The sequence below is a fragment of the Podarcis liolepis genome, assembly GCF_965112155.1.
Source record: "Podarcis liolepis genome assembly, chromosome: 9".
In the NCBI taxonomy this organism is placed as follows: Eukaryota; Metazoa; Chordata; class Lepidosauria; order Squamata; family Lacertidae; genus Podarcis; species Podarcis liolepis.
Window position 1 is genome coordinate 26,268,178 of NC_139564.1, and position 20,886 is coordinate 26,289,063.

General features: G+C 40.5%; 1 protein-coding gene across 15 annotated transcripts in view; it reads right to left on the reverse strand.

Annotated features, from left to right (window-relative positions):
- Positions 1–20,886, reverse strand: part of CAMK2D (calcium/calmodulin dependent protein kinase II delta) — a 142,561-nt gene that overhangs the window by 14,330 nt on the left and 107,345 nt on the right. For 7 of the 15 annotated variants that reach the window (XM_083459250.1, XM_083459252.1, XM_083459254.1 and 4 more), the window contains 3 exons: positions 14,875–14,934; positions 13,139–13,180; positions 9,218–9,266 (listed from right to left, as the gene is read on the reverse strand). In XM_083459250.1, the coding sequence (XP_083315376.1) occupies positions 9,218–9,266; positions 13,139–13,180; positions 14,875–14,934 (151 nt within the window). The remainder of the gene's footprint in view (positions 1–9,217; positions 9,267–13,138; positions 13,181–14,874; positions 14,935–20,886) is intronic. The other 8 variants (XM_083459245.1, XM_083459244.1, XM_083459246.1 and 5 more) reach the window with 2 other exon arrangements.

Genomic DNA, 20,886 nt, shown 5'->3' on the forward strand with positions numbered 1-20,886 from the left:
GCTAGGCCCCTTAACAAAAGGAAGAGGAAGCTAATTTATGCACTGGGTATCAGCTATATGGTGGTGGCAATTACCATTACTAGGAACCAGTCAGCCCCCTGGCCCATCTGCCTAGGGTACTAGGCAGAAGTCTTTTCTGGTCCTATCTGGAGATGCCAAAGATAAAACTTGAGATTCTCTGTACGCAAAGCATGTACTCTACCCCTGAGATACAACCCATCCTCAAATGAAAATCAGAGAGGACAGTACCGATAAAATATGAAACAGGTGATAAAAGAGAGGGATTCCTGGCACTGGCACTGTCCCAGTCGGATTGCACCCATCTTTTCATTCAGGTGATGGAGGGAGCGATTACTAAGAAAAGCTGAGCACAGGCTGATTTAGAACATGATTTAAAACCACACAGGCCTCCCCTCGGCCACCCTTCCCAATTCATTCATGGGGAACACATGAAGGCAGGGGTAGGGAGGCAGGAGAGCAGAAGAGGATGGAGGTTGAAGCTTGGGAAAAGCTTTAAACAAGTGTTTAAAATGAACTTTTGAAAACCCCTTCTATTTTCTTTTAGAGTGCTAAACTCGAACACTTGATCATTCCAATCAATTTTCAGATCGAGCTTGCGGGGCAGGGGACAGGCAGGGGCGGCAACATATCTCTAAATTTGATAAATTCGTGTTAGCGGGTTTACTTCTCCCTATGTCTGATAAACAGGGCACACCCACAACCACCTCCAGATAAGCAAGACATAGACCTACTTTCCTGGGGGGCTCTTTCATTCTCCCTCAGAATCCAAAGTTTCCTTATGAAGGTTTTGGAGAGAGGAGTGAACATTTGTCATCATCTAGAGTCACCTCATTTTTTTTTCCGGAAGCAACAGCACCATCTAGAAAAGAAAAGGGCCGCAATACCTATCCAATCAAAAACAGAAACATTAACATTTGCTTCTCAGCACTTTAAGAATGAGAAGCTTTGCATTAAAGGAAAGCCGCCCAGAGTGGCTGGGGCAACCCAGTCAGATGGGCAGGGTACAAATAATAAAATTATTTATTTAATTTATTGTTATTTATTTTTCTTGTTGTTATGTGAATTGCACTCAGCAAAGATGTTTCAGTTAGCAACAGGCTGGGGAAAAGCCACACACTGTGGCTAAGTAACAACACAACATTCCTGGGCACTTTGAAAATTTCTGGAAGGCTGGCTTACATTTTAAATTCATAGCTTTTCAACACAGAAGCTTGCTAATTTTTGTTCAGTTGTGCCACTAATATTCATAACATGCCACTTAGGAAATAGACTTAGGAAGTATCCCTGTAATCCACTGAGTTTTCCAGATAATTTTTTTAATAACAGAGAATTGTAGAGTTGGAAGCGATCCCAAGTGTTATCTAGTCCAACTCTCTGAAGTGCAGAAATCAAAGCTATATAATCCCTGACAGATGGCTATCCAACCTCTGTTTAAAAACTTTGAATGGAGGTTTTGAATTTGCTGAGGTTTGGTTCCAAACACAAGACCTTTCTTTCACCCAGACATGGATTGGGGCGTCTTCTTGATTTGTTTAGAACTGCACAACCCAGTATTAGGTCCCAACTCACCAAATGGACAGGAGTGGCTTAGACTGATCAAATCAAAAGGAGGAGGACAGTACTCATGTATCTTCCCTGTGTGGAAAGGGATTTCCTGCCCCCATTCTGTGAGAAGCTGCACCTGCAAAAATTCCCTCTTCTACATATTTATTAGAAGATCCAGGAGTGCTGCCCTCCTTTGCATTTGACCAATCAGATCATTTAGAGCAGGATAAGATTATGAAACTGTTTTGCATAAAGCAGATGGCTCTTACAGCACCATTCTCCCATGGCACGATGCCAACGAATTTCAACTTTTAGACAGATTGGGGTGGGGGGGTAAAGCTTGTGTCCTTGTGGCTTCTGCTTCTGGGCTGAACTGTGCTTCAGAAACAGACAGGAAAACATCAATCTTCTGAAAAGTGCATTGACACTATATTGGCACAATGCTCCGTTCATCCAAAGATCATGCCCAGTCATCTGTGTTTACCTAATAATTAGGCAATAAAAAGCCTATGTGTTCAAGGGATGAATTTCTTTGTTTCTGTTTTGTTTTGACTGAACAAGGACACTAAGTGCTGTGGCACTTTATTAACTACTCGTGCATCTAGCAAAGCTACCCTATGAAAATACACGCCAGAAATAAAACAGGCGGGAGCCATGTTATTCCATTACAGCAGTAGACACATACAAGGCGAGTCTAGTGGGAGTTTAAGGACAATCATATTTGCATAAGCTTTCATGCACTAGCACCAATTAGTTTACAAATGCCTATGCCACAATAAACTCTGCAAGTCTGAAAGTTCCCACAACACATAAAAAGAGCTTGGCGGTATCAGTTTAATGTCCATCTAGTGTAGCATTCTGGTAACATCTACCTACTTCAGCATCTGGGTTGAATGCCTTTGGAAGGCTCACAGATACTAAAAAGGCAATAGGCCTCTTCCACTGGGCATGCAATAGCACTCTGCCTGATTCTATGCCTGGGATTTACCCGTAAGAAAACATGGACAAAACTAGTATATCAAAATGGCAGCCCAAGTTTACCAATACAGCATTTTGCAGCTAAATGTTGGCAAACTCTGAATAGCAGCTCTATTAAAAGAAGATTATGGGTAGCATTCAATCTCCAGTAGCTGAGCTTTATAAGGCTGCTGATGTTTATTTGGTTTACAACACATCGTATTAACACTATACAGAAAAAGTTCCACTTTCTTTAAACAATGTGGCGACAGCCTCCTGCCAATGTTATTGGACTCCAACTCCCATCAGCAGCTCCAGCCAGCATGCCCAATGGGCAGGGATGGTGGAAGTTGTTGTAGTCCGGCAAAGCCTAGAAGGCCACAAATTCCTCATTCTGATTTCAGCAGTTTGCCCATGGGTGCCTTTTGAAATAATACTTTGTATAAGAATGCCTGCCTCTCTCGTTGCCTTTGTCTAACACGTCTACAAAAAAGAAGGGGTAAATGTTGTTGGGGTTTGTTTGTTTGTTTTTAAAAATGTGACTGGAAAGAGTAACTGTAGAATCTCAGGAAATGCTTTTAAAAGTGCAATAGAAGCAGAGCTTTTAGAATCACAAATGACATGCCATTCTGAAATAGCGCATGGCAGGCCGAGTGAAATGAATGGGGGCTGGACAAGAGAACCAGAGATCTTGATGCTCTTGCACTGGGTGCACAGGAGAATTTTCAAGCACACTGTGCAAACAGGGGCATTTATACCTCGACTAAATTATTCTACTTGAGATGTAATATGTTTGTATCTATGCATGTATTCAGATAGATAGCTAAATAGATAGATAAAACTTTCATATACCAACTAATATTTTAAAATGGTAATGGCTAACTCTGAGGCCTATCGTATGCAAACCCCATAAAAAACAAATGGAACTTACGCTCCTAATCATTTCGGTGGGGTTTGCACAGGAGAGAGCATTCTGGTAAATTATACCCAGAATGGGTAAGGGGTGTTTACGGATCTCATAAATTCCCCTAACAACATGCTCTATGTATACTTAACACCCGTGAATGCCAATAGCTGCCATCTGGCTCCATCACAATAATTGAATGCTTTCTTTCTACAGGACAGCCACATGCCATTATGATTCTGTTTTGCAGCACTCCATCCTAATGCAGTTACATGGCAGCAGGTCTCATTTTCCTTATACAAGTCTGAATCATCATTCTTTGCAGCCACTGAGATATTCTACTGCCAAGCAGAAATATACCCAGTCAGAGTAAGGCTCGTAAAGAACAAAACACACAGGAATCCATTTCCTTCATAATGTATCTGTATAACTTTGCCTTGCTTATGTTTACTTGTCCTGTAAGTAATTTCTGCTTCTGATTACGAAGCAAGAAGCACAACATTTTCTACTGAGTTTACCCATAAATTAAACATTATGCCCTTTCCCGATTTAATATTTTCTTCATATATAAACTTTAAAAAGCAATGCAACCCTTGCCTCAGATACACTGGAGCTCCTGTATAGCTAACTCATGTCTTTGGTTTTGATTTTTTTTATTTATTATGATTTTACTAACGTAACAGCGTTACCTGTAAGCCACCTCAAATGGATGTGTACCCTTAAGGGTGGGATGTAAGTAATTGCAACAAATAAAAATGCACCCCATCTGTGCAGCACATGAAATACCAAGCATGCACCCCCACCAAAACAGGGATGTATTTGTATGTGTGTATGTGCGACCTGGAGAACATGCTGCATTGGACTATAATCTCTGACCTGTGGCACATCTACCAAGATATTTACCTGGGCCAAGTGTGGTGCAGATGAATGGAAGCACGATTAACAGGATTATTTTTAGGATAAAATGGGAAGGGGAAGAACCAAGTACACCACCTTAAGTTTTTTGGTGAGAAGGTGGGGTATAAATGTAATACTAAATGAATAATAGGGCTTGGTAGTGCTACCATTCATTTAATGGGTCTTGTCCAGGAGAACATCCTGGAGGAGTGTGCCTTGACCTGTGCTACATTTTATCAATTAGGTTATTTAAACATTTGTTTTCCATTGTTCAACACACACACAAAATCTCCCCAAAGTGGCTCAAAATCATAAAACAGTGTTTTAAAAATTCAACAAATGTCCCAAGAGCCTATTGAATATAATGAGAAGACAAGATCACTGGTTTTACATCAGCAGCACAAACATTCCTAAACCCGCTACTGATTTGTCTATAAAACACAAGAGTTTCCTTCCTTTTCCTGCCAGTGAATGTGATGAAATTCAAATTCATCCAACTTTGCAGGCAAAATGTTTTCTTTAATAGGCTTTCTTCCCCACAGAAGAGTCACAAATGGGCTTAGTTTCATCAAAGGAAGGGAGAGAATCCTCCAGTGTTAAACAGACATGGTTATCCAGACATTAAATTGAAGCCCACTGCAAGTTTCTGGCCAAGTCTCAACATTATATTTCTACAACTGGGAGCGGAGACAGAGTGAATGAAGTGAACTGTCTGCACCTCTCAACTTACATAAAAGAGAGGAAGGAGTGGACTGGGAGGGCCCAGATTCATGCAAGTGACTCTGTGAATTTGTAATTTTCTTGGACTTTGCCGCCGAATTGATGGAAAGAAACACAACATATGAACAAACAAAGATGAGCAGGTAGAGTATGATCAGAATCCTCAGGAGCCACAGGCAGCAGGAGCGGCCGCTGGGACACAACAAAGATGGCGACAGGTAAGATGAAGAAGCAATGGGAGAAGAGAGATGGTGAGTAGAACATGACACCTCCATGTTACCCTCCTTTCTGAGAGCTGTATGTGGGGCATGAAAATGTGAGGGGGGGGGGGAGAAAAAGAAAAGAAAAGGCTAAAGCAAAAATGGTAATTGAATCACACGCAACAAGTGAACATCTTTGAGCATGGCAAAATCAACAAGAACTCTTTATGGAAAAATCAGGTTGACCCAAAAGCCGAAAGGGATACTATTCACCACTATGGGTCTCTGTTCAGATGCCAGCACAGAAGGAATATATCCTTACTTTCCTATGGTAATATGCACTATTTACCCAGATAAATAATAATTACCTCGAGAGAGTAGCCAGTGCACCTAAGTCAGTTTGTTCGTAACATTCTGGTCGAGCTACAATTAATGCAGATCAGTAAAAACAACATTAAATATGGAATACGGGTTGCATTCATAAGGTACCTGCTAGGCTGATAAATGTGATTCACAAACCCATGGAGTAGTCCTATAGCCTTCACTAAGACAAACCCAGACTGTAAGGTTGATGAACGCTAACGTTTGGCCATTAGTCTAATCCTTACTTTCAAGGATGTGCATGTTCTTAGTATCTTCAGGATCGCCACACAAGCGTGGGACTTCGTATCCTGCACCAAGTTAGATAACAAGTGGATTCATGGAGGATAAAGTTATCAATGGCTATTTGCCATGATGATTATGCTCTGCTTCCACTGTCAGAGACAGAATGCATCTGAATATGAGTTGGTGAGATTCACAAGTAGGGAGAGTGGTGTTGGGCTCAGGTCCTGTTTACGAGCTTCCCATATGCCCTGTGGGTTGGCCAATAGTATGCTGGACTGGGTGGTCTTTTAGGCTGGTCCAGCAGGATTCTTCTTATGTTCAGTGCAGACTTTGGTTTCCCAAGAATCCCAGTCTTCTGGTTTGGCAAAATCTTAAGATACTCGAAAGGGACTAAACAGGTTTCAGTGGTCAGATCCTTACATTCAACAAGGGAACTGGGATCTAGTGGAGGCTACCACTGCAGGTACAAGGATATCGCCACATTCTCTGCTCATCTCCCTTACCCTCTGTAACTTCCTGCATAACTTTCTCAATTCTTTGAAGATTTCTAAGGGGCAAAGGGGGCATTCAACTGACATTTTTCTGCAGACAGTACATGCACTTTTGTACACATTACTGCAAAATCAGAAAAGCATGACTTTCAAAGGTATGCTGTGCTTTGATTCTTGTATTATTTCTTGTATTTCTTGTATTATTTCGGAAACTGTGAATTAGGGAGGTCACTTTTAAATGTGAACCGATTCAAATTTCTTCCCCATCTCTGGCTACTGTCACAAATTGTTCCCTATATGGTTTTAGTGTATATATTGGTGTTTTATGCTATTCTCTGCCCTGGAATCCATTATACAAAGCACAGTATATGAATAAATAAATAATGGAAGACACAATCATATTTGGAAGAAACTGCTATAGCTGCTGCGCAGGAAGGCAAAGCATTCTACAGCATGTGCTATAAATAGTATTAACAAATATATTTGCTCTTCCTAAAAAAATACAAACCCCAAACACCTAAGACTTCCAACATTACTTCTATTTATTTAAATTTCATCTTTAAATCTGCAGTGTCCACAAAACAATACCTTACTTTTTCTTCTCTAATAAATTTATTCCCTGCACATAATTGTTAATTCCATTGCATCAGATTATTACTGTAACAAGTTTAAAAGCCTTATAAAATATACAAGCACCATTAACTGGGGGGGAAACAAGCCCTTTGCAAAACAAAACCATTTGGGTTATAGTACCCAAAGAAACTAATTTCACATTATAAAACAATGCTTTTTCATTTCATTTCTTATACTTCCAGTATCTTTTAACTTTACAATGTTGCATAGTTTTCCAAAAAGCTTTAGCAAGGATGTGTAAAAATACCTATTATTTACAATTAAATCTGCCCATTTACTGACGGTCAAACCAGTGCTCCATGAACAATCTTGCGCTGAAGCTCAAACTATCTGTGACCTTCAGCTTCATGATTATTCTTTTCTCTGGATACTTTTAAAATATCCCCCACCCCGCGCAAAACAATCTTGGAGACTCTGGAAATGGATAATGGGAAGGATGGGCTTTCATGCCTTGCCATACCCTCCAACACTTTGAAGTCAAGGTCCAAGACACCACAGTCCCATTTTTTATTGTAAGAGCATGGCAGCCATTTTGATTGCCCTGATTTCACATGAGGCCCCCCGCAAAAAACCCTTCTTTTTTGCAGCCATGGAACCCACCAAGGTGCATTTTGCACATTGATTGTGGCCTTGAAAAAAGCACTTTTTCAGGGGGAAATCACACAGGGAAATAATGGCAATCAAAGTGGCTACCATCCTCTCATGGGAGACTAGCTAGGAACCTTATGCATGCATCTCTGACTAAGAAAACAGATCACACCCTCATAACAGTCTCCCCCAAGCTGTCACTCTTCAGATGCTTTGGACTACAAATCCCATCACCCCTAGCAAGCAAAGTGTGTGTGGGGGGGTTGATGGGAGTTGTAGTACAAAATATCTGGAGGGCACCAGTTTGGGAAAGATGGCCTAAGGAAATATGAGAGTATGTTATAGTAATAGGAGAAAATAGGAAAATGTAAAAGAAAAACATAAATCTGGCCAGGAAACAAAAATACTGGCATCTGAACAGACTGTTTATAAAAATGCTGATTAGAACAAACAGTAGTGAAGAAACATGTTTGAAACAGAAGTGTGGAAAAAAATCCATTATTTAATGATAAATACAACATTAACTTACAGTTCTTCAACGTTTTCCATTTCGCCAATTTCACTCTCCATTTAATCTTTGCCCATGTGTGTGGACCCATATTTTATCTATAGTATTTCTTATGCTGTTCAGACCTATTAACACTCAATTTAATCTACTTAAATATGATATCCATGCAGTGGCGGAGCTATGTGCTCTGGCACCGGGAGCAGCATAATTCTGGGGGCGTGCACGACGAGCGTCCCGGGGGTGCGTGAAGCGCTGAGCGTCCTAGGGGCGGCCGCAATGGCACCCCCCCCGAGGGCACCTGAGGCAGACCGCTCCTCCCGCCCCTACATTCATCCGCCAGTGCATCCATGTGGCCTTAAGGGCAGGATAGGTGGGAGGGTGAGGAAAGATGACAAAAATCTTATGCCTGCCCCCAACCCACACCAAAGGAGCATCACCATTTGAACCAGGCCAGAGCCTTAATTTCCATATGAAGCTCTGTGGTGGAACTGTGGTAAATGAGCATGTGAAGCTGCAAATGTAGAACAGGACATATTGTTGAAGATACAAAAAAGGAGCCTAATGGTGAGGGTGTTGTTGTGAGTTGTTGTTGTTGTTGTTTTGCTTTAATGTAGTCCTATCCTCATTTCTGCAGGAATCCATACCACAGAGTGGGTGAATTGAGGGCCAGCAGGTAGTGGTAAGGTTAGCAGCAGCAAAAGTGACTACAGCTACAGCACAGAGTATATGGGTAGGTAGTGTGGTGCAGTGGTTAGAAGTAGGACGAAGGAAACCCAGGTTCAAATCCCCACTCAACTATAAAAGTCACTGCGGTGAAATTTGTTCCTCCACTGTCTCCCAGTCTAACCTACCTCACAGGGTTGTAGTGAGGGTGAAAGGAAGAACCATGCATATTGCCTTGAGTCCACTGCAGGAAAGGTGGGATATAAATGCAATAAACAAGTAATAAAATTAATTCTCTCTGCAACTTTCAGCCTGGCCACCCTGTTTGTGTCATTAAGCACATGCAATATTTGACGTCCAGCCTTCTACGCCTTGAGCAGAGTACGGTCGTGCTGACACTGGCAACTAGTACAATAGTAAGATCACATTTTCTTGATATTATAAAGAAATTATAGAAATGCACCAGACAAGTACAGCTAAATACCTTTCACATCTTCGTCTTCAATGGTTGTGTTGGAGCTCTCTGTGGATTCCTGTTGAGAAGTATAAGAAAAATCAACTGACTGATCTACTACTCCACTACTTATTTATATTTACAATGTCATCAAACATCTCATGCAAAGCCCAGAAGCAGACCACGTGACTGCGAGACTCAAACAAATAAACACAGAGGGTGATGGGCTTTTACCCTTAAAGCCAAATTGAAGCGGTCGCAATCCGCTTGGATTGGAAAGGAACGCTTAAAGACAATGAGTTTCTTGTTTTGAACTTCACAGGACTGTAAGGGAAGAACCATGAAAAATGGGCTGACTGGTTTTCTTAAAACCCTTTGATCCTTTTTAGACAGAGGATGGTGAATTACATTAAGCTGACCATCAGAACCAGCCATTTTACAAACAAGAAGTGTAGGAATGTCGTTCTGTGTAAGACATATAAATCCAATCTGTGGTTTCACATTAATATTGCCAGGATCCAAAGAACTATGGAACCAGAAGGTCCAGGTATTTAAGGGGTTTCGAGGTTCTGTTTCTCAAACAGTGGCAGCACCTTTCCCCCACTCTGTTGATGACAAAGTACTTTTGAAACAGATGAGAGTTTCAAAGGCAACCAAAGGCATGATGTGGCAGTCTCCTATTCAAAGCAAAACATCAAACAAAAATGAAGGCCTCACTTGACATTCCCCAACAGCATCACAATAGTTATAGGGGCCACCTTGCTGAAGCTAATCAGGTTGGGGTCTGGGTCAGTGCCTGGACAGGAGAACATCCAGGGACCCCTTCTGTACATGACCTTTGGAATATTGGGGGGGGGGAGAGTATAGAAATGCAATAAATTAAAAATAAATGTCGCTCTTTGGATCCCAGCCACTGTTTTGTTTTTTAAAGACATTTGTTCAAGATGAAAGCAAGTTATTAAGGAAGCTTAAAGACAGAAGTGGTCTGATTTCATATTTCTATGTTTTTTTGCTTTGTTTTGACAGATATATTATTCCCTACTGGTTTACAATTATTTGTTCCTCAGGCCGCTGTTTTTTAAACTCACCATATTGTCAAAAAGACAAGCATCTCAGATGGCTGTCAGAGTTTTATGCATTAATAATAATAATAATAAGTCTACACACTTAAAAGGACACTGTCAAAGATGACAAAAAAAATTTGTCTTTAAAACAAGTTTATACAAGGAAAAGAGCAAAACAAGCAGTCAATATAAAACGTGAGACAAATCTCTTCCTTCATGGAATTAGGAGCATGCTGAAAGTGGATCAAGCACAGGTTTGTAAATTTGGCTGGTCACCTGAGACAAGTAAGATTCACCTTCATGTTGACAAGAAAACTGTTTCTTATTTCTACTCACAACACAAATGATTAAAACTGTCGTGAGTGGGCAAGTATACTGCACAATTTTACGGGCCAGTAATTTCTGTGAGCTTTATCTGAAAGTCTGGTTTCAGACATTTGTTCTATGGATTGGTAAAAAAAACCCAAACCCTGGGAGACATGAATCCCAAAAGACCTTGACAGTGTTCTTTTATATGTTCTTAAAATAATTCAATGCTTAATGCAATGTTGATGGTTAAAAGACATGATGTATGTATGCACACCAATGAATAGATCAGCGAGCGTCACACCACCCCAACATCTGTCCAACCACTCAAAATAAACCGTCATGCTCTGTCTGCTGTCAAGAATGCTCAAGAGTCAAGAGGCATGAACACAGATGTATCATGCTTTATAGGTTATGTTAACACAATCTTAAAAATGTTTACATAATCTGCAAACAACCACACGAAATTCCATGCACCACCTCACAAGTCAACTCCATGGACATGTTCATTCCTCCCATCATGCTAAAAAGGCTCCACACACACCTCCCCCCCCCACCCAATATACGATACGTTTCAACAGCGATTTCCCCTACAAGTGATTTCCACCTCCGTGACGAAGTTCATTTTAGTTTGGGGCGTTTCCACATCCCAGAAAGGGAAAACAGTTTTATCAATTTTCCATGATGGTACAGAACAAGTAGATGTAGTCATGCCAAAGAGCTATGGATCATTTTGTCCCATTTGTTTTTTTTGTTTTTGTTTTTTGTTTTTATTCAAGTGAAAACTGAAAATTCAAGTGTTAGCGAATGTAGGCTGTAAACTGCATATTTCAACACAATATGAACAACAAAATGTGGTTCATGAGCAGGTGGTAGCAAAACAAACGTCACAATCTGCCTTATATATATAATATATATACCAGAGACTGTAAAATAAATATGCAAATGAACTGGAGATATAAATACGATAAATTGGGATACATGCTTGAGAAAGGCCCTTAGTGTGAACTACAAGTACTATCCACAAACACAAAACAGGGTAGCTGTCAGTTGTTATATGAAATAAATCAGAAAAGAATAGTGATGTCCAAGCATACCGTGACATTTTCTTTGATTAGTTAATTATGGGGTACCAATTACAGGATTACCTAGTCCAGGGATAGGCAACATGTCCACCACTGAGAGCTACACCAGAAATTTGGTGGGCAAACACTTTTTTTTTTCAAATTTAACTCTCCAACAGTGACAAAAGGATAGAAAATGGGTTCCTTTTCTCCCGCAAAGGAAAGCTGCTAATTCCAGGGTTCTAGCACTACCACACCAGCCATGGCTCAACAGTTGCTTAGCCCATTTTTATGTCCATGCAAGGAAAGGGGGGGAAATTGATATGCAATCTAATCCAACAAACACAGCCATCATAAACAGCAGACATTAAAAAAACAAACAACCAAAAATGCAATAAAATAATACTCATGGAATCCAGAGAACATCCTTGCCAGCCCAGATGTGAGCATCTGGATGATGTTCTGAACAACGTCTGAAGTTCAGTGAAGAAGAGCATTGCACAGAGCTGGGGGCGGGGGGAAAGCTTCAGGTCCACTGGCTAGTAAGTTCCCTTTCCCCTTCTACTGGTTTCCTTGCAGTCTTAAAGTTTTTGCTTTTGGCCTGGCCCCAATGTTTCCCCCTCAGCTAGACAGAAAAACTTGGTTCCAAGGACACCCCAAGAAGGTGAAATCCAAGTTGGACACAACTTAGAACTATTACTTTCCTGGCCAATAGTAGCCTCATCCTTGGAACTATTATTCATGTACAGGAAATGCTTATTATTTGGGGGGAGGTGGGGAACTTGAACCAGTTTATAGATCAACCTTCCTCAACCTGATGCCCTCCATAGGTTTTGGATGACAACTTCCAGTCCCTGATCATCGGTCACTCTGGTTGGGATGAGAGTTGCAGTCCACAGCATCTAGAGAGCATCAGGTAAGAAAGTCTGATGCAGAAGAATGTATGGAAGATAGCACAGTGAAGAGTGCATGGGCATTTATCATCTTTGCGTGTATGGTTTGTGTGCTGCCCATTACTCATCATAAAATTTGCAACAAGCACCCCGACACGCCCCCTCCCAAAATAAAAGGTTATGTAACAATGAATGGACATGCTCAAAAACAGATGGGACAAATCTCCAAATGTGGCTTTCTTGAACTTCAGTAAAGTGTTGCATATGGAAAGCCTGAACCACACTCTGCATCTGAGGAGGAACTTCTTTTTCTCTGCAAGAACATTAAGTTCCAGGTTAGAAGCTAGAGATGTACACCAAAAGTGTGGAACAGCTCCTACCAGAGCACCTCTGGCACAGGTGAGGAAACTTAGAAATAGTGCAGAAAAGGGCTCTCTGCAGGATTCCGTTACAAGAGAAGCAATTCTCTGCAGGCTTCACTAGACGGCTGAATACCAGGTAGCTAATTTCCTAGCTAAAGCCTGCATAATGCACACACCGTGGGGTGTGTTTTCTTTTGGCAGGGGAGCTGAATGGAATGTGGAATCTGAAAAGTGCAGGACAGTATTGGTTCTTTCTGAATACCTTATTTCCATCTGGGTTGTGGATTACGGTAGTTTGGGGCTCCTGAGTGAGAACAAAATAGGAGAGAGAAAACAGTTCTCGGTAAATAGATTTCTCGCGCATGAGAAGGAGAACGAGAAGAGCCAGATGACAAGGGCTAAGCACTGACAAGAGCTAAGGCAAAGTTAGCTACTGTCAGAGGATGAAACTGGCAAGCCAGCACGGAAGGCCACCGTATCTACTGTAGCAGCATGCAAAGACCTTATTCATGATTTAACACATGTGCAGGGCTTTGAAGGAGATCTAAAGAGGCACCAATTCTCACAAGGACTTCCAAATCAAACTGCTGGCCAGTTTTTTAACCTCCCACCTCCAAAAATTAGCTCACAGTTTCCACTGGGCAATAAGGCAACTAGCATGGTAAACTAGGTCAATTTACTAAAGAACGACGATTCAGCCTATAAAGGTTAAAGAAGGGCCAAAATGGGATGTGTAGGTTCAGGGAAAGATATAGAAAACCCTAAGCACAAAAGAGTATTGCTACCTTCAGATCCTTTCATTTCACAGAGATTAACACTCATGGTAGGAAATGCTGTCATCTCAGAATCTAATATCCCTCCAGCCATCTGCAGGAGTATCTCTAGGGTTGGTGACACACAGGCACACATTTGGGCAATTCCTGGTAGAAGACTCTATAAAGCCAATACTTTTCAGAATACTTAGTAGTGGGAATGTCCATGGGGAATATTCAATGGGACTGCTGTCATGCAGAAAACCACAGGTGCCAGTACTTTAAAACTGGAAAGACCTTTCTTCAAAAGGGTTTACCAAAACATGGTACGTTGGATGCCACTGACAATATGCTAATTGTTAATGGAAAGGTTTTTAATTTTGAGGCTTTGCTGCATAGCCTAGAGAAATCAGAATAAGTAACCTAAGCAAGGTTATGACTCATGAGCTACACATACACGACAAAGCCTATTATGGAGTAATGACTCCTATGTATTAAAGCAGGAACCCCCAAACTCGGCCCTCCAGATGTTTTAGGACTACAGTTCCCATCATCCCTGACCACTGGTTCTGTTAGCTAGGGATGATGGGAGTTGTAGTCCCAAAACACCTGGAGGTCTGAGTTTGGGGATGCCTATATTAGCTGTGGTATATAACCAGGTTTAGAAATAGATGCCTCTTGATTCCAGTAAGTGAAGTCTTGCAAAGCCCTGCTGTGTTTTTTTGTTTTTTTCCAAAAAAGTAAAGAATGAGAAGCTGAATAAGGTCTACTTGGTTGTTGCCTAGCAATAATCTTGTTAGCTCTCCTTGATTTTGACACTCACGTTGTATTAGAGAGAGAAAAGTAGGAAGAAAGTTTGTTTAAGCCTCCTTTATAAATATTGGAACACTCATCAGACGAAGAGCTAAGGGCAACACAAAAGCACATTCTATTCACTTTCTGACACAGCATGCAATGAAATTCAACTACGGCTACCAATGCTACTGCACAACCACATCCATTTTCCATGTCACATTGGCTAATTAGAAACACACTGTTTCACAATCAACTGCCTCTTTATACACACACATAAATAATATGCATATATAAAAAAGTGCAATCCCAAGTTCCCAAGAGGGGAAAAAAACAGCACCAAAATTTTAGAAAGCAAACAAGGAGCAAGGAAGAGGGAAGAGAGGAGGAAAAGGGGACAGAAAACTCAGAAACAGAACTCAAAAGCAAGTTAAAAGGAAAAAGCCAGGTATACCAGCGTTGGGGTAGGAATATTTTCTTTGGGGCTGGTTACCACGTTGGTTTTGTTGTTTATCTGTAGGTATGCAGAAAAATAGAAACAAACAAGCCTTAGACCTCTCACAGCAGATAATCATATCTATATCTCCCTATATAGACTACTTATACACAGATATAGATATGGAGATAAAGACTGACGGAGGTATGAATTTATAAAAAAATCAAAGGCAACAATGACAACAGATTTGAGTAGGTACTATAGCAGCTTCTCCCAGTGCCGTTCACAAATAAATGCCCCTGGAGGTGCTGTATAGACATGTATGGTTTCAGCTATGTTACTAAGGTTTTTTTAAAAAGCTCAAACCAAGCAATATGCAATTAATGCAGGAAATGAGAGAGAATAGGCCTACATTTCCAACGACCTATTCACCACCTCCCGTCTTTGGATGTGATGCTATTTAATAAACTGCACCAGGTCTGAGTTTAGCTTGGGAGTCAACTAAGCTAGAGGCCCATATATTAAAGTCATATACACATTTTATTTTGTCATACGTGTTGTCTCCAGAAGTCTATATATTTAAGCAGGACATAAAATGTTTAAAGGTTATTAGCTTTACTGTTTCAAAAACACTCTTACTGCGCTAAGTTAGGTCTGAATGTGTTACAGCATGCTGCAAGGTGGTTCTCTGGACACAACTGGGATCCAATTGAATGAACCAGAAAACAAAATGTACCGGTATATTCAACATAATTTAAATATTGTAGCTTACAGAGTCTCTTTATCATTGATCATTTCAAGTCAATGCAGGAAGAGATGTCAGCTATGTTTTTCGGCAGAATGTATTAAAAAGGCATGATTTTGTATTCCAGGAAGTGTGTGCTAAAGTGATATACACAGAGTGCACGACAAGAGCATGGAAGACCCCTTTGCAAGAAGAAAACTAATTTGTTTTTCTCTCTAATATCATGAGTAGTTTTAAACCAGGCAAGAATGACATAGCCTTAAACACAACAGAAAAGCTAATTACATTGTTCTCTAGAATAAACCCCCAAAACTATTTCAGTTCTTAGATGCATTTAAAATGCTGATCCACACGGAAGTAAACTGAATATTTAAAAGTTAGATTCAGTAAAATTGAATTATAACTAAAACTGGCAGAAGGAGCTGTCACATATCTTCTGGTGGAAAACTGCCCTTTGGTTTTACCAGCTCCAGCTGTAAGAGGAGCAAACTGCAGAGCTGCATATAAATAAGATAGAAAGTTTAGCTGATCAGTAATACAGAATATTTAATGCTCCACTAACACAAAGAACGGAGAAGGTAAAATGTTACATGTGAAAGAAAAGCAAGAATGGAAACACATAAATCTTAGCTGACCATTTGTAAAACTCAATGTAATGTCTATTTATAAACAGAACAAATATTTTATGTTGTTACATGGGATGTCCACTTTTAACCTACTCAGGCAGTACAAAAAGTATCGGTTGTCATGCTTTAAAATAAAAAGCAATGGTAGGAATACATTTTGTAAACCCATGGCATTGAAGGTGTATTTTTCTTATTATAGGACCACATAACAACAGTCCTAAAAGAACTACATTGGCTTCCAGTACGTTTCCAATCACAATTCCCCAAAGTGTTGGCTGCTGACCTTTAAAGCCCTAAACAGCTTTGGCCCTGTATACCCAAAGGAGTGTCTCTGTCTCCACTGTTCAGCCCAGACACTGAGGTGCAGCTCCAATGAGTTCCCTCATTGTGAGAAGTGAAGTTACAGGGAACCAGGCAGAGGACTTTCTCAGTAATGGTGCCTGACCTGTCGAACGCCCTCCCGTCAGATGTCCAAGAGATAAATAATTATACAACCTTCTGTAGATATCTGAAGGCAGCCCTGTATTGGGAAGCTTTTAATGTATGATGTTGTTGTGTTTTTGTATATTGTGTTGGAAGTCACCCAAAGTGGCTGGGGCAAGCCACTCAGATGGGTGGGGGTACAAAAAATATTTTTAGTAATAATAATCACCACCACCACCACCACCATATTATTCTTATTCTTATGCTAAAAATGCTGAGGGCCTGATTAGCAGTAATTATATTTATGAATGGTTGTAGCTATTTTAATACATGACTTAAGAGATTCACATCATTAAAATTCTAGTCCAGATTGTAAAAAAAATAAATGGGTGTAAACCATGGAATTCACAGTGTTGAATAAACTGCCTTTGGCCGTACCTGCAAAATGGGATTATGAATGATATGCCTTGAGAGTTCTTAAGATAAATGAAATAACATCAGTGCAAGCACAGATCCCTGTTCAACAAAGTAACACAGTGGAGGATACTTGGGTGCTACACAAGCCTTTGTTGATCGTTTACCATGAGTGTGCAGAAAACGCCTAGAAAGAGGAACAAAGCATCATCACTGGCTTCGTGTTATGTTTAAACTGAGGATTGTGGTTTGCTTCACACCATAAAACCTTTTGTTAAGCCAAAGTTTCTTCTTGGCTTACCAATCATCGTTTGGAGTGAAGCATACCGCAGGTATACTGTTAAGCCAGAGATAGTGGTTTGTTGTTCCTGCTAGTTAGAGGGCAGGAGTGAAGGGCACAGTGTTCTGTGCATTCATGGTAAACCATTAACTATGGCTTACCATGATGTATGAACTGGGCTTCTGTCTGCCTTCAGTAAGAGAACAGAAAAGGATTCAGATACGTAAAATGGGGGACTTAACAATGCATTCAATAGGATTTACAATAACAGCAATCAAAGCACATGGTGTTGTGCAGCACAACAATGGTGGTTTGTTTTTCCCTAGAGTGGTAGAATTCTAAATAAGCTCTGAGGTGCCAGACTACATTATTAGCCAAATTTCAATTAAGTTGCTTTGTTTACTTGTTCTTCTAGAACCAGTAGCGCTGTATGCAATACATACTAACAAAGTTATTTTGAACACCCAGTGTTGTGCCCACAGGGTGCCTCTGAAGGTAAATGAAATATAGAAATCCATACTATATATTTAAAGTGTGGTATGTATTCAGGATCCCTCCTCACAGTGTGTTTTCAATTAAACACTTCAATTAAACACTACATTAGATTTGGAATTACGAAGATAGCACGTGCAAAAAAGAAAAAAAGAAAAGAAAAGAAAATGCACTATTTATGCCTTCCTCTGTGTACCATAAGAAAATAGGCTGGTTTGCATATGATGCTTGCTGAACTACACTATGTGCATTTGCTAGAATAGGCCTGAGCTAAGCACTGGGCTCCCAGGGTCCCCTTATGTATGGTACAAAACCATGGGTTTGGATTGCTTGCTCTCACAAGCAATAAATAAATAAAAGCAAAAACTTAACTGAAATATAATTTGGCCCTCACAAAAGTATCATTCTAAAAATAGAAGAAAAGCAAAATGATCACAAACAAAAGGGGTCAATATGGGTATCCTGAGCAGGAATCAAATATAAAGTATCACTCAAGCAACTTTCATCTCTGGAAGAACATCCTTCCGATCGAAAAAGGGTGGAGACATTCACTTGTATATTACAAGTGCAGATATACAATTTGAAGTTGTATTCCAGCCCCCTCACAAAATGTGTTGAGAGATCCATGGAAGTATTTATTTACTGTAATGATGGGAAGTATTACCAGTAGTGTAAGATTACCAGTAGGATTAAACTAGATGCAACATTAATTGCATATGAACAATTAACAGGCACTTTCAAAATGTAAATAAATTGAGGGGGGGGGGAGTAAGATCAGGTTTAGCTCTTTCTCTCCTGATAAGAATTACCCCCCACACACCCCAAAAACTGTTCTTGCCCTTGGAGGGAAGCTCCCATTGGAGACAGAAAAGGGGGCAGACCCAGAAGTTTTATTGATTATGCAGACTACTTGCTAATTAGGTTCCCCACTTAACATGAGCTCAGTCAATTTTTGGCCAAGGCACGTCCATTTGCCATACATATATTACATATAACATCAGGTATGGTGCTTGCTGGCATTGTCAATCAACTGATCGATGGAACATGCAAAGCCCTGTGCCTTTTTTCACAGAGTTGATTTCAAACCCCTCAGGCAAAGGAAAATAGCTCATGTGACAAGCTTGGCTCGCCACAAGTGAGGGTGGTAAGAATCAAGTTCCTAATTCCTGAGCTGAAGTAACATATCAGCCCTACAAAATACTTGGAAAAGTTCCTTGGAAACCTACCACTTATTTCTGCTGGAAACAACTTTATCTGTGTTCAAGGAAGCTTTGGTGGCACCACTGAAAGGAACATGTATGCCTACAAACAGCTGTGCAATATTCTTAATTATAAGCAATTAACAATGGAGAGATACGTAAACTGGGTGTCGAAAGGTAAAACCCTTCTTGCAAGCATGCTGACCACAATCCATCTTCTGCTGAAGTCAGAGGGTGACAGAACTCCCACTGTTGGATTGTATAGTTTGGGTAGGGTTTCTATAAGGACACACTTTGGAAACAGGAATAAGAAGATTTTCTTGCAAATGAAGCTCACTTTGCAGAGCCAGGCACAATTCAAAATATGCCATTCACCATTTCCTTGTTTTTGATGGAAGAGCCCCTCACTCAACCTCGTCCTTCTATGAGGATATCTACCTGCACAGAGACAGTGGGTTGAATACTGAGCTGGACTGTAGTGTTTACATTTATATCCCACCTTTTCTTCAAGGAGCTTAAGGTTCTTCCCCTCCCCATTTTATCCTTACAACAAACCTGTGAGGCAGTAAGCTTCATGGCTAAGTGGGGATTTGAACCCTGGTCTCCCAGGTACACCACACTGACTATAGTCATATACAGTTAGTCCTGATATCATGAGGCAATTACCCACCCTTCCAGAACTAGTTACAGATAGGTAGCCGTGTTGGTCTGCCATAGTCAAAATAAAAAAATTCCTTCCAGTAGCACCTTAAAGACCAACTAAGTTAGTTCTTGGTATGAGCTTTCGTGTGCATGCACACTTCTTCAGATATCTGAAGATGGACTACAAATTCCATCATCCCTGGCCACTGGCCACGCTGGCAAGAGATATCTGAAGAAGTGTGCATGCACACGAAAGCTCATACCAAGAACTAACTTAGTTGGTCTTTAAGGTGCTACTGGAAGGATTTTTTTTATTTTCCAGAACTAAACATTCATGTCAACAAATGTGTGACTGGCACATTAGATACAGGACTGTTGAGTGGGTTTCAAACGATGTAGTATGTTTGGCAAACTGGCTGTTAAGCTTTGCACTGGACTTGCTACCAGCCCAGACATACACCTAACTGTGTATTCCACATCCCTGCTGCCGCCACCTTCATTTGCCTTTGACTTGGCTCTACTTCCTACCTGCCTTTGTCCTCTATGCTAATCAAGGGACAACTTTAAATTTGCTTAATTCATATGACATTGCACAGTGTTTGGTAGTAGTCTGTTCTGTTTTTATTTGGCTCGTGTATCTGTAGGTAAAATACCCATGAATGTAGTCGTCCACCTCCATCAAGAACTACCTACAGAGCTTTACTATTCATCAGCAGAACGACAAGTACTAGAAAGGAGGGGTTCTTCAGAAGCACTTGCTCTTTTTAAGGGGAATGAAATGTATAGTTAAATGTTGGAATAAATTTACACACCATGTGGTACCTGCAGTGGAATACAGGAGGTGGTGTAAGAGAAAGGGTAAAAGCAGAGACTAAATTTTATTGTTTGTTGCAAATACTGCACAATACTCACAGGAACCAGGCACTGACTTGAGAAATAACTCAGTTTTCATATTACACACACCTCAACATATAATTGAAGGGAGAGCCCTATCATGTTCTTACATTTTCAGAAATCTCATCTACGTTTAATACCAGAAGATCACAATGACTATACAGAAGGTTTTTTGATTAACTATGATATTGTAGCAGAACAATTGCACTGGCCATTGCTGCATCTACTTTGCACTGCTATTTCCACGGTCTATGAGATGGGTGCAGAATCTGTGGTCTCCAAATGTTGATGGACTACAGATTCCATCATCCCTGG